Raw genomic sequence first — 13268 nt, 5'->3', positions numbered from 1 at the left:
CCTCCCCGCCAGCTCTTCACATCTGGGGCCATTTGCTCAGCTGGATTTGACCCCAAGGCGAGATGAAAAATGCACTTAATCCTCTGGCTCTCACTCAGCTGTTTACGGTTATCCTGAGACCCCCCCCATCACAGCCTGCAGGGAGGGACAAGGCAGCCCACCGGAAGTTTTACGTATTTGCTAGAAGTCAAGAGTGACATCTGCCTGCTGAGTGCACCTTTTGGTCTCTCTGCTTCCCTCCCCTTCCTCCGCCCTCCAGCTGCGGTTCCCGCGGAGAGCACTTCTCCTTTGCTGTAACCCAGGGCTCAGGCAGACAGGATGTGCCCACAGCCCTGAGCTCACGCTGCACGCGGATGAACATTTTCAGCCCAAAGGCCTGAGGCTAAGTAGCATCAGAGTGGCTGCCCCAGCTTAGCCCATCAGCGCTCCCGTCCCTAAGCACACAGCTCCGTCCCCATCACCGACCCATGACAGCTGCTGGGAAAACACGTTTTTTTCTTGTCCGCTGCTTCGGTGAAATGGAAGCATCACAGAGATTACGCTATTTTTTACCTGATTCTGGTCTCTTGGGACCCTACTCCTGATACAAGGTCAGAAGAGTGCCCCTCACATGAAGTGAGACTCGGCTGGGGATGTAGTTCAAGGTTCTTGCCTAGCTCGCTACATGAAAGGCGCTGGGTTCCCAGCATGCCCCTCCCCAGAGCCCCCAAAACAAGATGGCAGGTTCCTTAGAAGGAAATGCTAGGCTGGAAAAAAAGTAAATATGAAAATCAAAACCCTAGGTTGTTTTTCTTTTGGCCATTTTTGGGGTGCTGGGGATAGAACTCAGGGCCTCTAGGCAAGTGCTCTTCCAGGAACAACCCCCAGTCATTTCCTCTGAGACAGGGTATCCCTAAGCATTCCAGGGTATTCCCAGGCTGGCCTCGAACTTGGGACGCTCTTGCCTCAGCTCAGGAAAGGCCATGTTTTTAAAGAAGGGCCTGCACTACACTAACAAAAGGACAGTAGCAGGAGCCAAGCGTGTTGGTAGCACAGTGACCCCCCGTCATTCCCCAGATGACACGGGGACACGGTACGTCAGGCCCCACACCCTTGTGACAGCCCCCCCAGACCCAAGGGTCCACCACTCTCCCCAGACCCGCACTCTGGGGCTCACCTTCCCCACAGGGCCGGGAAGATCAGTACCACCTCCAGGAGGTGCTAGTGACAGGAGCTGCTGATGAATTTCCCGGATGCAGCAGTGCTCCTCCTCACTCCTGCCTCCTCCCAAACTTCCGAGGCCACACAGGCAGGAGCTAAACTCAGGACCCAAAGGCCGAGATAAATCTTTCTTTGTATTTATTCTTCTAGGAAACGTAAATGCCGACTCAGTAGGTCAGTGCTTGCGAAAGCACTCTTGTGCGCGGCCCTATTTTACACACAGATCGCTCTCCAGGGCCCTGATTTCCTGGAAGTCACACCAATCATGAGGCCGGTCTTCCACTCTGCCTTTGAAAGCTGGTCTCCTCCCAGCCTGCACCGGCAGCATGCGCGGAAGCTGCCACTCAGACAGTGTTTTATTTCAGTTCTGATTCCTGCCCCGGGACTAGAGAATGCTGCCAGTGTGCTCCCAGTCTGCTGTGAAAAAGCAATCTGGAGGCCAGGGATTTAGCTCAGTGGTCCTGCCACCTGCCTCGCAAGCGCAAGGACCTGAGTTCAATCCCCGGGACAAAAAAAATCCACAAAAACCTGGTACAGCTGTGCGTTCTCCGAGACACACCGCCCTTCATCTAACTCAGAAGCTGGACACTGGTTTTCAAAGACAGAGAGGGACCGGCCCAAGCCATGGCCGTGAGGACGAGTTCATGGAGGAGACCCATACAGGGCCGGAGATAGCGGGTGACCTCCAGCAGCCTCGCCATCCAGGTTTCATTTTTCCAATCACGCTAGCTGAGGGCTGGGGGCCTCTGCAGGGCCCTCTTTATCGTCCTCCCAGGGCTGCAGCTGGGGACCAGGAATCATCACCGTCTGGAAGAGCAGGAGGCTAAGTTACCCCCCACACGCCCCTGCCGTTGCACCGCCCCCTCTCGCCACCCGGTGGAGCCCAAGTCAGCCGCACCTTAAGGATGGGCTGCTTCGGGGGTGCCCACGGGGGCACGATCTTGGCGTGCATCCTCCAGCTCCCGTAGGGGTTCGTCAGGTGTCTTTCAAACACCACGTACTCCAGGACGTCCTTGGGCACGTCCTCATGCCCATACATCAGGCGGCCAAACCGATCGTAGATGGCCAGAGTCTGCGGGGATGGAAGCCAATCGGCCTGTCAGCATTTGTTTTTTTGCCACACCACCGTTTTTTTTAATATATTATGCTGTAATAATTCTGAATCTAGGGCTAACTGATCCACTGCCAGGGCAGGAGAACAGCCTCACACCGCGTCATTGGATAGGGCCAGGAAGGCCATAGCAAGCCTTTCCTTAGACGCTACAGCCCTGGAACAGCAGCTGCCTCACACGCACAGGCCCTGGTTTGACCCAGGACTGCAGAAACAAAACAAAACAGCCAAACCCACAACTAACCCCGAGCGGAGCTGAGAGGAGGCGGGAGAGTGCCATGACCCTACCTGCCGTGTGTGCAGGCGCACAGTGACCTGGCCGTACATGTTGCTCTGGTTCACCAGGCTGGAGCAGCGCACCTGAGTCACCTGGGCTGGCTCCAAAGACTCCACAAAGCTCCAGCGGACCGTCTTGTATCTGAGATCCCAGACCATGTCCTGAGGGCAGAGAACACGGTCAGCGGGGGCCATAGTGCCACCACCCGTTCCTCCTCTGTGCAGGTCTCTGGCTGAGGCCGCGCTTCCCACCAGATGCTCTCTTGCACCCCTTCTCTTCCCAAGTCGTGATCAAGCAGCTCCTAATCACCCACCTCACAACTCTTTCCATCTAAATCATAACCTGAGCTGGGCATGGTGGCGCACACCTGTAATCCCAGCACTCGGGAGGCTGAGGCAGGAGGATCGCTGTGAGTTCGAGACCAGCCTGGGCTACACAGTGAGTTCCAGGTCAGTCTCAACTCAAAAAAGAAAAAAAAAATCGTAACTTGAGACCTGCCCAGCTGCAATCGCTGTGATCGAGACCAGCCTGCGCTACACAGTGAGTTCCAGGTCAGTCTCAACTCAAAAAAGAAAAAAAAAATCGTAACTTGAGACCTGCCCAGCTGCTGCCCTACAGCATTCTACAACGAGAAGCAGGGATTTTACAGGGACACAGGGCTACACTGCTAAGACTAGACTGGTTAGACTTGTCCCTTGAGTCTGGTACGTACACAACTCCTATCAGTAGAAAATGAAGCTGACTTTATAGAAAATCAATTATGCTTCACCCTCTATCTGAACCATCAAGCAAGTCCCCATTTCCGGAGGTCCCCAAAGTCCCCACATTCCCACATCATGTAATATAGGCCTCCCGACCTCTTAGTAAATCCTCCACTGTGCTGCAAACACCAGGGGGCGCTGCGCGCCACCCACTCCCAAGGTCAGCTGCACCCTCAGGGCCAGGACGCAGGGACTCTGTCCTCACTGCCACAGCCCTCACCAGAGTCCGGGCCTAGTCACCACTGTCCAGCTGAGAGTAAGGGGTTTGGCCTGGGCCTTAAACAGATTTCAAGGGGATCCTTTTAAGAAAATCCAGAGATGGTGTGTACCACTGTCCCCTTGAGCATCCCCAAAGGTAGGACCTACCGGGAAGCAGTGCTCAGTGACCAAGGTGTGGAGCCGGTCATGGTCCGAGCTAGGAGAGAAAGAAACAGAGGTCACGGACACCCTGCCCGCCAGCTGGAGAGGCCCTGGAGGTAGAAAACAGCTCACCGCTACAAACGTTTTTCTGTGCAACTCCTGTGAGCCAGACGATATGCTAAATTCTGGGAAAAAAAAGACGACATCAACGTGTTCCCCAGAAATTTCTGAGACCTGACAGAACAGTAAAATTGTTTTCAATCTCTGGAGCCGAGAGAAATTTCTCTGAAGCCCCCGTTACAGCAGGGGTCCTTAGCGGGCCTGGAAACGGACTCTCGCTCTGGTTCTGTTTCAACCCCAGGCCATCTCATCTCCTTTCACCTCTCAGGCATCCATCCTCCGGGCTCATACGCTTCTCCCCGAGCCCCGTCAAAGGTCATTATCGTTTTTTTTGGTACTGGGGATCGAACTCGGGTCCTTGTGCTTGCAAGGCAGGCGGCAGAGCCACTGAGCTAAATCCCCGGCCCATGATCTATCTTTTCTGGCTCATTCCCACCCAAATGACTTACATCGTTAGTGGAAAATGGTCTTTCTCCTGGACTCTGGTCACAGTGAGGACAAGGAGCAGGCCCAGCTTCTGCAGACGGGGGCCTAGCGGGGCTTCCTAACCAAGACCTCTCAAGTAAACCGAAGACCACAGCAGATTCTCTCAGATATTTATGACTTTCCCCCACAGTTTGATACATAGGCCGCCCTGTACCAAGCATCGGACTCAGGGCCTACACTTCCCAGGCAGGTGTGGCGTCACTGAGCTACATCCCGGCCCTACAGGTTGATATTTTAACACTTTGTTCCCTTTGAAAGCTCTTATTCTCTAAGCCCAGAGTGGACAAGGATTAGCTCTAACAGGTCTCTCTGCTTCCCTTCCACCTCTATCCCCAACAGAAAAGTTTAGCTCATTTGTCCCCCACAGGCCCAGACTCAACTGAGCCGTGGTGACAACTGTGATGACCGCCATGGCTGGCGCCGCTGATGGACTCTTCCCTGCACTACCCTGCCCTACAAAGCCTCAGTAAGAACAAATTCCACGACAAGTTCTCTTAATCTTAGAACAGAACCTACAATGTAAAAGGGAGGACATCTGCTCCTGCAGCACAATGGACTGGGCCACTGTAGAACCACTCCTGTGGCCAAGGCCCAGAAACGGCGGCTGCAGCAGAGCCCGCACCTGGCTGACGGTTCCGGCCAGGTCCATGCGGACGGCCCAGCAGCTGCAAACGCTGAGCCCCGACACATCCGCACACCTAACCTACAGCGTTTCCCTTCACGGTCCTGCGCTGACTGAGCCACCAGTGTCTCAGGACAACTTCACACTGCAGGCTGGCAGCCCAGAAAAAGGTCAAAATTAAAAATTCAAACCTAGGGCAGGAGATGTAGCTCAGTGGCGCCATCACCTGCCTCGCAAGTGCAAGGCCCTGAGTTCAATCCCTGGTACCAAAAATAATAATAATCATCATCAAGTATAGTTTGTGCCAAATGCGCATTACTTTCACACCATATAGTAAAATCAAACAACTTTTTTTTTTTTTTTTTGGTACCGGGGATCGAACTCAGGTCCTTGTGTTTGTGAGGCGGCAGGAGAACCACTGACTTAAATCCCCGGCCCTAAGGTCAAAAATCTTAAACTGAGCCATTTTAAGTCAGAGACCAACTAAACACACATTTTAAAACACACAAAGCCAAGCATGGTGGTGCATGCCTATAATCCCAGCAGGCTGAGGCAGGACTTCGGAGTCTGAAATCAGCCTGGGCCACATAGCGAGGCCCTGTCTCAAAAAATAAACAAACGTACTAGCTGTGTGTGGTAGTGCATGCCTGTATCTCAGCACTCCAGAGGCTGAGGCAGGAGGATCCCTGAGAATCTGAGGTCAGCCTGAACTATACAGAGAGACCCTATCTCAAAAAAAGTCAATCAGTGGCATGGTGGTACATGCCTGTAATCCTAGCACTCGGGAGGTTGAGGCAGGAGGATCGCTGTGAGTTTGAGACCACCCTGGGCTACATAGTGAGTTCCAGGTCAGTCTCAACTACACAGTGAGACCCTGTCTTTAAAAAAAAAAAAGTCAATCAAACAAACAAAATTGATACCTGACCAATGACTGCTCTGGAGCATCTGGCAGAAGCAAAAAAAAAAAAAAGGGGACTGGGGATGTGGCTCAGTGGTAGAGCTTGTGCTTAGCACGCATGAGGCTCTGGGTTCAACCCCCAATGGCACAAAATAAATCAAAAGGCCCCAAAAACAAAAGAAACAAAAACACTACCTGGAAACACATTTGTAACCCAGGTTGTGTGAATTCTCTTAGAGGAAATAATCTCTGATCAAGTTGAGTGTGGTGGTGCACGCTTGTAATCCCAGCACTGAGGGAGGCTGAGGCAGGAGGATCACACGTTTAAGGCCAGACTGTCTCAAAATAAAAAGGGCTGGGGATGTAGCTCAGCGTGAAGGCCCTGGATTCCATCATTCAATCAGAGAAGGGGAGGGGTTTATAACTGAACACTACAGAACACACCCGGATTCTAGGTAACAGAAGCCAACCTTCACTTAGCATCCACGAGGCTCTGGGTTAGAAGATCTCCAGCACTGCACAAACCAAACCAAACCAACTCTAACTGGCATGAAAATGAAATTCCCTGTGTGTTAATCCTCCAGTTACAGGAGGCCGAGTTCCACCATGCACCACCAATGCATAAATGAACGGGTGAATGAGTAATGCAGGTCGGGACATCGAGCAAAGGACGGAATAAGGAAGCTCTAAGGTTGGTCCCTCCACCGACAACAACTGGCAAACCGGAAGAATGGCCAGGGCCGACTGCTTCGGGGGTCCGGGTCCTGAGGGACACTTGGCACGGCCGGGGAGCGGCGCCTGATAGAGGGAGAGGCTGAGAGCTGGGTGGAGGAGGACGCGCAAGCCCGCCAGCCATCCTCAGCCCTGCTGCGACTGGGGGCCTGGCGCCAGTGCTCCTGGGGGCCGGTGAGGGCCGTGCTCTCCAGAAATCTGGGGCTGTAACTGATGGGTCTCGCAAGGGGCCGGTGCAGTCACTGGCCTTGGTGTTGGCCCACGGTTTGGCGAGGGCAGCTTCCCCCACTAGCCTCACTGGAAGAACGGCAAAAGTATCCGTTTTGTTTTCTCCATAACTGATGGGTCTCGCAAGGGGCCGGTGCAGTCACTGGCCTTGGTGTTGGCCCGCGGTTTGGCGAGGGCAGCTTCCCCCACTAGCCTCACTGGAAGAACGGCAAAAGTATCCGTTTTGTTTTCCTGCCGTCACACAAGCAAGAAAATCTGTACCAGGTCACTGGCTGACCAAAAAGGTGGTAAAACAAGAACTTCAGTGGCCACACCCAAAAGGGGACAGCCATTGACCTAAATGCTTGGGAAAAGGTTACAAAGGCGGTTGCAGCCCTGATGAGCAAGCAACCCTAGAGGGAGAGGAGCCTCTGAGCTCCAGGTACCGCACTGTAACACCCAGCATGTCCAGTTCTCCCCAAGCACACAAAGACTCGGGAAGTGAGGAGAAGCCGACAGAAACCAGCTGAGGAGGCGCAGGCGTTGGAATGACCATCAAAGACGTTAGATCAGGGCTGGGGATTTAGCTCAGTAGTGCCACTGTCTGCTTCGCAAGCACAAGGTCCTGAGTTCAATCCCAGCACCAAAAGAAGAAAAGATGTAAAATCAGGTTCCCTAAGTACGCTTAATGAATTGAAGGAAACCAAAAATGGATAAAGTAAGGAGAGAGCAATGTATGAATAGCACGAGACTATCACGAAAGGGACAGAAACCAGATACCCTGGAGCTGAAAACTACAATAGGTAATTTAAACACTCACTAGAGCACCAGCAGTGAACCAAGGCACACGTGGCAGAGCCGCTTATTATGGATGAAAGTTCACCATCACCACGCTAGAGGGATTCAGCAGCCAGAAAGGGTTAGAGAACCAGAGAGGAAGACAATTAAAATTATCCATACTGAGAAGCAAAGGAAGAAAAACGAAGTGAGCCCAAGGGGACCTGAGGGACACCAGCAAGTGTCCCACGCAGGGGTCACAGAAGTCCCAGAAGAATGGAGCAAGACTACTGGAAGTATCTGAAGCAATAATGGGGGCCAAAACACCCTGCAACGGACGAATACATACAGCAGTATAGACCTCCAAGATGCGCAACAAAATCCAAGTGGGAAAAATTACAGACACTGACGCCAAGACACATCACAAAGAAAGGCTTGAAGTTTTGAAAGCAACAAGAGAAAACGGACTCATCAAACACACAAGATCCATAATAATATCAAAGTAAATTTCTGATAAAAACCAGAGGCTAGCAGGCAGTGAAATGACGTAAGTCTCCAAAGAAAAGAACTCCAGGGCCGGGGATTTGGCTCAGTGGTTCTGCTACCTGCCTCACAAGGAGAAGGGCTTGAGTTTGATGGGGGCGGGGGGGGGAGGCTAATCCAAGCCGGGCGTGGTGATGCACACCTGTAATCCTAGCATTTGGGAGGCTGAGGCAGGAGGATCGCTCTGAGATCGAGACCAGCCTGGGCTACACAGTGAGTTCCAGGTCAGTCGCAAATACACAGTGAGACCCTGTCTCAAAACGACAAAAACAAAAACAAAAAAACACTAATGCTAAAAGAAATGAATAAAATAAGAAAGTAGGAATTAGATTACAGAATGGAGAATTGTAACAGAACTGCTAAAAAAAAAAATTAAGTGAAAATTCTAAAAACCAAAAAAACAAAATAAGCAGGAAAAACAAAAAAGAACCGAATAGGTAGGTTTAACAGTATATTAGATAGAACTGAAAAGATGACACAAAGATAGACCAAAAACTATGCAGACTAAAGCTGTGGGGATGGGAGGTTTTATGAAAAAGCCTAAGACACAATTAGCACAGTGGAAAGATCTAACATATGTGCTCCCAGAATCAGACAAGACAGTGGAACAGAAGCAACATTTGAAGAGAGATTCTGCTTGAGAATCTTCCAAATGACAAAAAAAGCACTCAGAGATTTATTTAATTTTTTGAGACTGAGTCTTGCTATGTAGCCTCGGCTGGCATTGAACTCATGGCGATCTTCCTGCCTCAGCGTCCTGAGGGCTGGGATGACAGCTGGCTCCAAACATTTAAAAAGCAACAGGAATCTAAAACACATCTGTGTACTCATGCATGTACGCACATGCGCGCGCGCACACACACACACCACCCTGGTAGGTACATCATAGTGAACTGCTGAATACTAAAGGGAAAGGAAATGCCTTAAAATCAACCAGAGCCGGGGATGTAGCTCAGTGGTGCCTCCGCCTGCCTCACACCGCAAATTCCCAAGTTCAATCCCTGGTACCAAAACAAACAAACATAAAAACATAATAGCACTACTGCTGGAGATTTAGCTCAGTGGTGCCACCACCTGCCTTGCAAGCACAAGGTTCCAAGTTTGATACCCCCCACCAGAAGATTTGCAATTAAAATCAGCCAGAGAAAAAAGAAACATTAAATCAGGCAAAATGGTGTTTACTGGTGACCCCAGCACTCTGGCAGGCTGAAGCACAAGGATCTTTGAACCCAGTATAGGCAATTTAGTGACTTAGCAGGACCCTTTTCAACATTAAAACATAAAAAGAGCTGTGGATACAGCTCAGTGTGAAGGCCTTGGGTTTAATTCCCAGAACACCAAAAAAGACATTCTCAAAAAGCTGACAGAAGCCAGGCGTGGTGGCACACTCCTGTAATCCCAGCACTCAGGAGGCTGAGGCAGGAGGATCTCTGTGAGTTTGAGACCAGCCTGGGCTACAAAGTGAGTTCCAGGTCAGGCTCAACTACATAGTGAGACCCTGTCTCAAAAAACCTGAAATAAATAAATAAATAAATAAATAAATATTTTTTGGCTTGGATGTGTTGTTACACACCTGTAATCCCAGCACTTGGGAGGCTCAGGCAAGAAATCACTGTGAGTTTGAGGCCAGCCTAAACTACAGAGTGAGACCCTGTCTCAAAAACAAAGAAAAAACAAAATTTTTTTTGTGGTGCTAGGGATCAAACTCCTGAGCCTTGTACATGCTAAGCAAGTGCTACCGCTTAGGGGCACACCCAGATCTAAAAATAATTTAAGAAATAGCCAGGCGTGGGGCCTCATGTCTGTGATCCAGCACTCAGGAGGCTGAGGCAGGGGGACTGCTTTGAGTTCAAGGCCAACCTGGGCTACAAAGTGACTCGTCTCAAAAAAAAAAGAGAAAGAAACAAAGAAAAGTAACAAAGGAAGAATTCAAGGATTTCTAGAGTATAGGTTTTAAGCCCAAACAGCTAGTCATAGTAGCCTTTAAAAAAAAAATGTCAGCACCAGTCCAAGGACTAGAACTGAAGATTGTTCCAGCTGCAGGTGGAGCTCTCAGTGGCAGAGTGCTTGCCTAGCACGCGTGAGGCCCTCTGTTTGATACCTCCCATGATAAACACAGACAGAAACAAAAATTATTCTAGGTTCTTAATCTTGACCTTTCATCTCCCTAGAAGCCCTGACTTGATTGAATCAAGAAAAAGTTGGAGCCAGGCTTGGTAGCACTCTGGGAGGCTGAGGCAGGAGAGTTCACCAGCTGGAACCCAGCCTGAGCAAGACTCAGTCTCAAAATAAAAAATAAAAAAAGGCTAGGGGGTAGCCCAGTGGGAAGGTCCTGCATTCACTCCCCAGTGTCCCTCTCTCTCTCTCTCTCTCTCTCTCTCTCTCTCTCTCTCACACACACACACACACACACACACACACACACACACACGCAGTTTCTACAGAAACCTACTCAAAACAACTAAAGAAAGGAAAATGTACATACACAAGATTAACATAAAAAAAGAATCAGGACGGATTGAGGGATGAGGGGGTAAAAGAGCAGCCACTGTAGCAGAGTCCCATCACCTGCAGGTGGAACTGCCAGGAAAGATGCCAGAGTGGGGAGCGAAGTCAAAGACAGCCACCACTCACCTCCTCCTCCCTCACTCTAGGTCGCGAAATCGAAGGGAAAGGGAAAATCTGTATGCAGGACAAAAACAAACTGGGCCTGGAGCAACAGCTACAGAGTGGAGACATACAACAAAGAGCAGACTTACGTGTTTAGACAAAGGTGAGCCTCAATGAAGACATCCTTAGCTTTTTCGGGGAAGTCCTTTATCTTAAAATTAGCATCATATTCTCTTATCTTCCGGGTTCTGTGGAATGAAGCACAATTACCCTTTGAAAAGCCCTCCTACAACTCTGGAAACTCAGCATACACCAACCTCCATTAATATTTACTTAGTCAATAATTATCTTCTGAATGTATCAAGTCCCCTAAATTCAACTCTTTAACTTTCAAATCAATCATTCTAAAGAAAGACCGAGGCTGCTCAAAGGGGAATTTCAGGATTCTGGTATCAAAGAAAATATCCTTTAATGGGCCAGGGATTTAGCTCAGTGGTTCGGTGGCCTGCCCGAGTTCAATCCCTGGTACCAAAAAAAAAAAAAAAAAAAAAAAAAAAAAAAAAAAAAAAATCCCTTAAGCATTAAAAAAGAAAAAAGTAGGGACTGGAGGTGTAGCTCAACAGAAGAATGTATATTTAGTATGCACAAGGCCAATTTTAATCCCAAGCACCAAAAAAAAGAAAGGAAAAATAAATTTCATACAAAAAAGCACAAGAACAGGCGGGGGATTGAGTTTGGTAGTTCTGCCGCCTGCCTTGCACTTGCAAGGTCCCAAGTTCGATCCCCAGTACCAAAAAAGAAAAAGAGCCGGGCTTGGTGGCACACACCTGTGATCCCAGCCCTCTGTAATCCCAGCACTCGGGAGGCTGAGGCAGGAGGATCACTGTGAGTTCGAGACCAGCCTGGGCTACATAGTGAGTTCCAGGTCAGTCTCAACTACACAGTGAGACCCTGTCTCAAAAAAAAATAAATAAAAGAAAAGACAATAAAAGGCCCAAGAGTCTAACATTGAGCTTTTATTTTTTTATTTTTTTTAATTGAGCTTTTAAATGATAACATTAAAAGTTTAAAAAAAAAAAAAAGAAGAGCAGTAGTTTTTTTCTTTTTTTCTTTTCCAATACTGGGGATTGAACCCAGGGCATCACACATGCTAGGTAAGTGTACTACTGCTGAGCTACATTACCTCCTCAGCTCTTCATAAATTTTTAAATTGCATAGGCTGATACTGAACTCAAGATCCTTCTGCTTCAGCCTCCCAAACAGCTGGAATTACAGACATGCACTACCTCACCCAGCCTGAAGCAGTACTTTTAATATTTTTTGACCTTTGGAGACAGGGACTCACTATGCAGTCCAGGCTGGCCTCAACTTCACAGTGATTCTCCTGCCTCAGCCTCGTGAGTGCTGATATTAGAGGTTGGAGCAGTACTTTTAAATAAGGATAAATTATCTGTATCCCAGAACTCTATACCTGGGCAAATCACAAGTGAAGTAGGAGAGTAAAAGATTTCTTTTTGGATTTGAATCTTTAGGGCTGGGGATTTAGCTCAGTGGTTCTGCTGCCTGACTTGCAAATGCAAGGTCCCGAGTTCGATCCCCAGTACCAAAAAACAACAACAATGGTGACTCTATACTTGTGTTGTAAACCTACACATAATCCAAAGACACTCTAAAAGCTGGGCATGGTGGCACATGCCTGTAATCCCAGCACTCGGGAGGCTGAGGCAGGAGGATTGCTGTGAGTTCAAGACCAGCCTGGGCTGCATAGTGAATCCCAGGTCAGTCTCAACTACATAGTGAGACCCTGTCTCAAAAAAACCCTAAATAAATAAATAACAAAGAAGCCCTGATTTAGGTGCAGGCCGAGTGAGAGTGACAAACATGGAATGATTCTGTCCTATCAACCAAGGAAAAGCTTCAGGATCCATTCCTTAATTAAGGTCCAAATTAGCTCCCTAGACTGGATCTGTCTTCCTGACCCTTTTTGGTTTTTCTTACTTTTTCAAGTTTTTTTTTCAGTTTTGTTTCAGCAGTACCGCACAATGAACCCAGTACCTGTGCAATGAACTAGGTACCCAGCTCACCCACTCACTCACTCTCCCTCCCTTCGCCTCTCTTTCTTTTGGAGATAATGTCTTGCTGAGTTGCCTAGGCATGGCTCAAACTTGTAACCCCTCTGCCTCAGCCTTACAAGTGCTAGGATGACAGAAGTGTACAGGTCCAAGGATTTAGCTCAGTGGTGCTGCCGCCTGCCTCACAAATGCAAGGTCCTGAGTTTCAAAGTATGCAAATGCCCAGTTTTTTTTTTTTTTTTTGGCAGTACCAAAAAAGGCTCTCCGTAGTCCAAATTGCCCCTAATTGTTGTGACAAAATTACCAAAAAAGGTTGAGATGCTAAGAATTAGGATGCCCACCTTAATCTCCATTAAATACAGACTATGCTTAGGGAAAGAAAATACTGTCAAGTCATTAAAGTTCTACCAAACCCAAGAAGGCCTCTCTGGCATGAAGTAGCAACAAGAAATTTCTTTTTTTTTTTTTTTTTTTTTTTTTTTTTTTTTTTTT

The 13268-nt window shown here is 48.8% G+C and overlaps 1 protein-coding gene across 1 annotated transcript in view; it reads right to left on the bottom strand.

The window, feature by feature from the left end:
* Positions 1-1325: 1325 nt before the first annotated feature.
* The window catches only part of Mrpl45 (mitochondrial ribosomal protein L45), a 14749-nt gene continuing 2806 nt past the window's right edge, over positions 1326-13268 (bottom strand). Inside the window, exons 4-8 of the mRNA XM_010620085.2 lie at positions 10854-10952; positions 3716-3764; positions 2600-2749; positions 2099-2272; positions 1326-2007 (exon numbers count right to left, since the gene is read on the bottom strand). Of these exons, the coding sequence (XP_010618387.1) occupies positions 1921-2007; positions 2099-2272; positions 2600-2749; positions 3716-3764; positions 10854-10952 (559 nt within the window). The 3' untranslated portion in view covers positions 1326-1920. The remainder of the gene's footprint in view (positions 2008-2098; positions 2273-2599; positions 2750-3715; positions 3765-10853; positions 10953-13268) is intronic.

This window comes from Fukomys damarensis, unplaced genomic scaffold (genome assembly GCF_012274545.1).
Source record: "Fukomys damarensis isolate Sample0158 unplaced genomic scaffold, DMR_v1.0_HiC HiC_scaffold_13, whole genome shotgun sequence".
Taxonomy (NCBI): Eukaryota; Metazoa; Chordata; class Mammalia; order Rodentia; family Bathyergidae; genus Fukomys; species Fukomys damarensis.
This window is presented reverse-complemented; position numbering and strand designations above follow the sequence as displayed.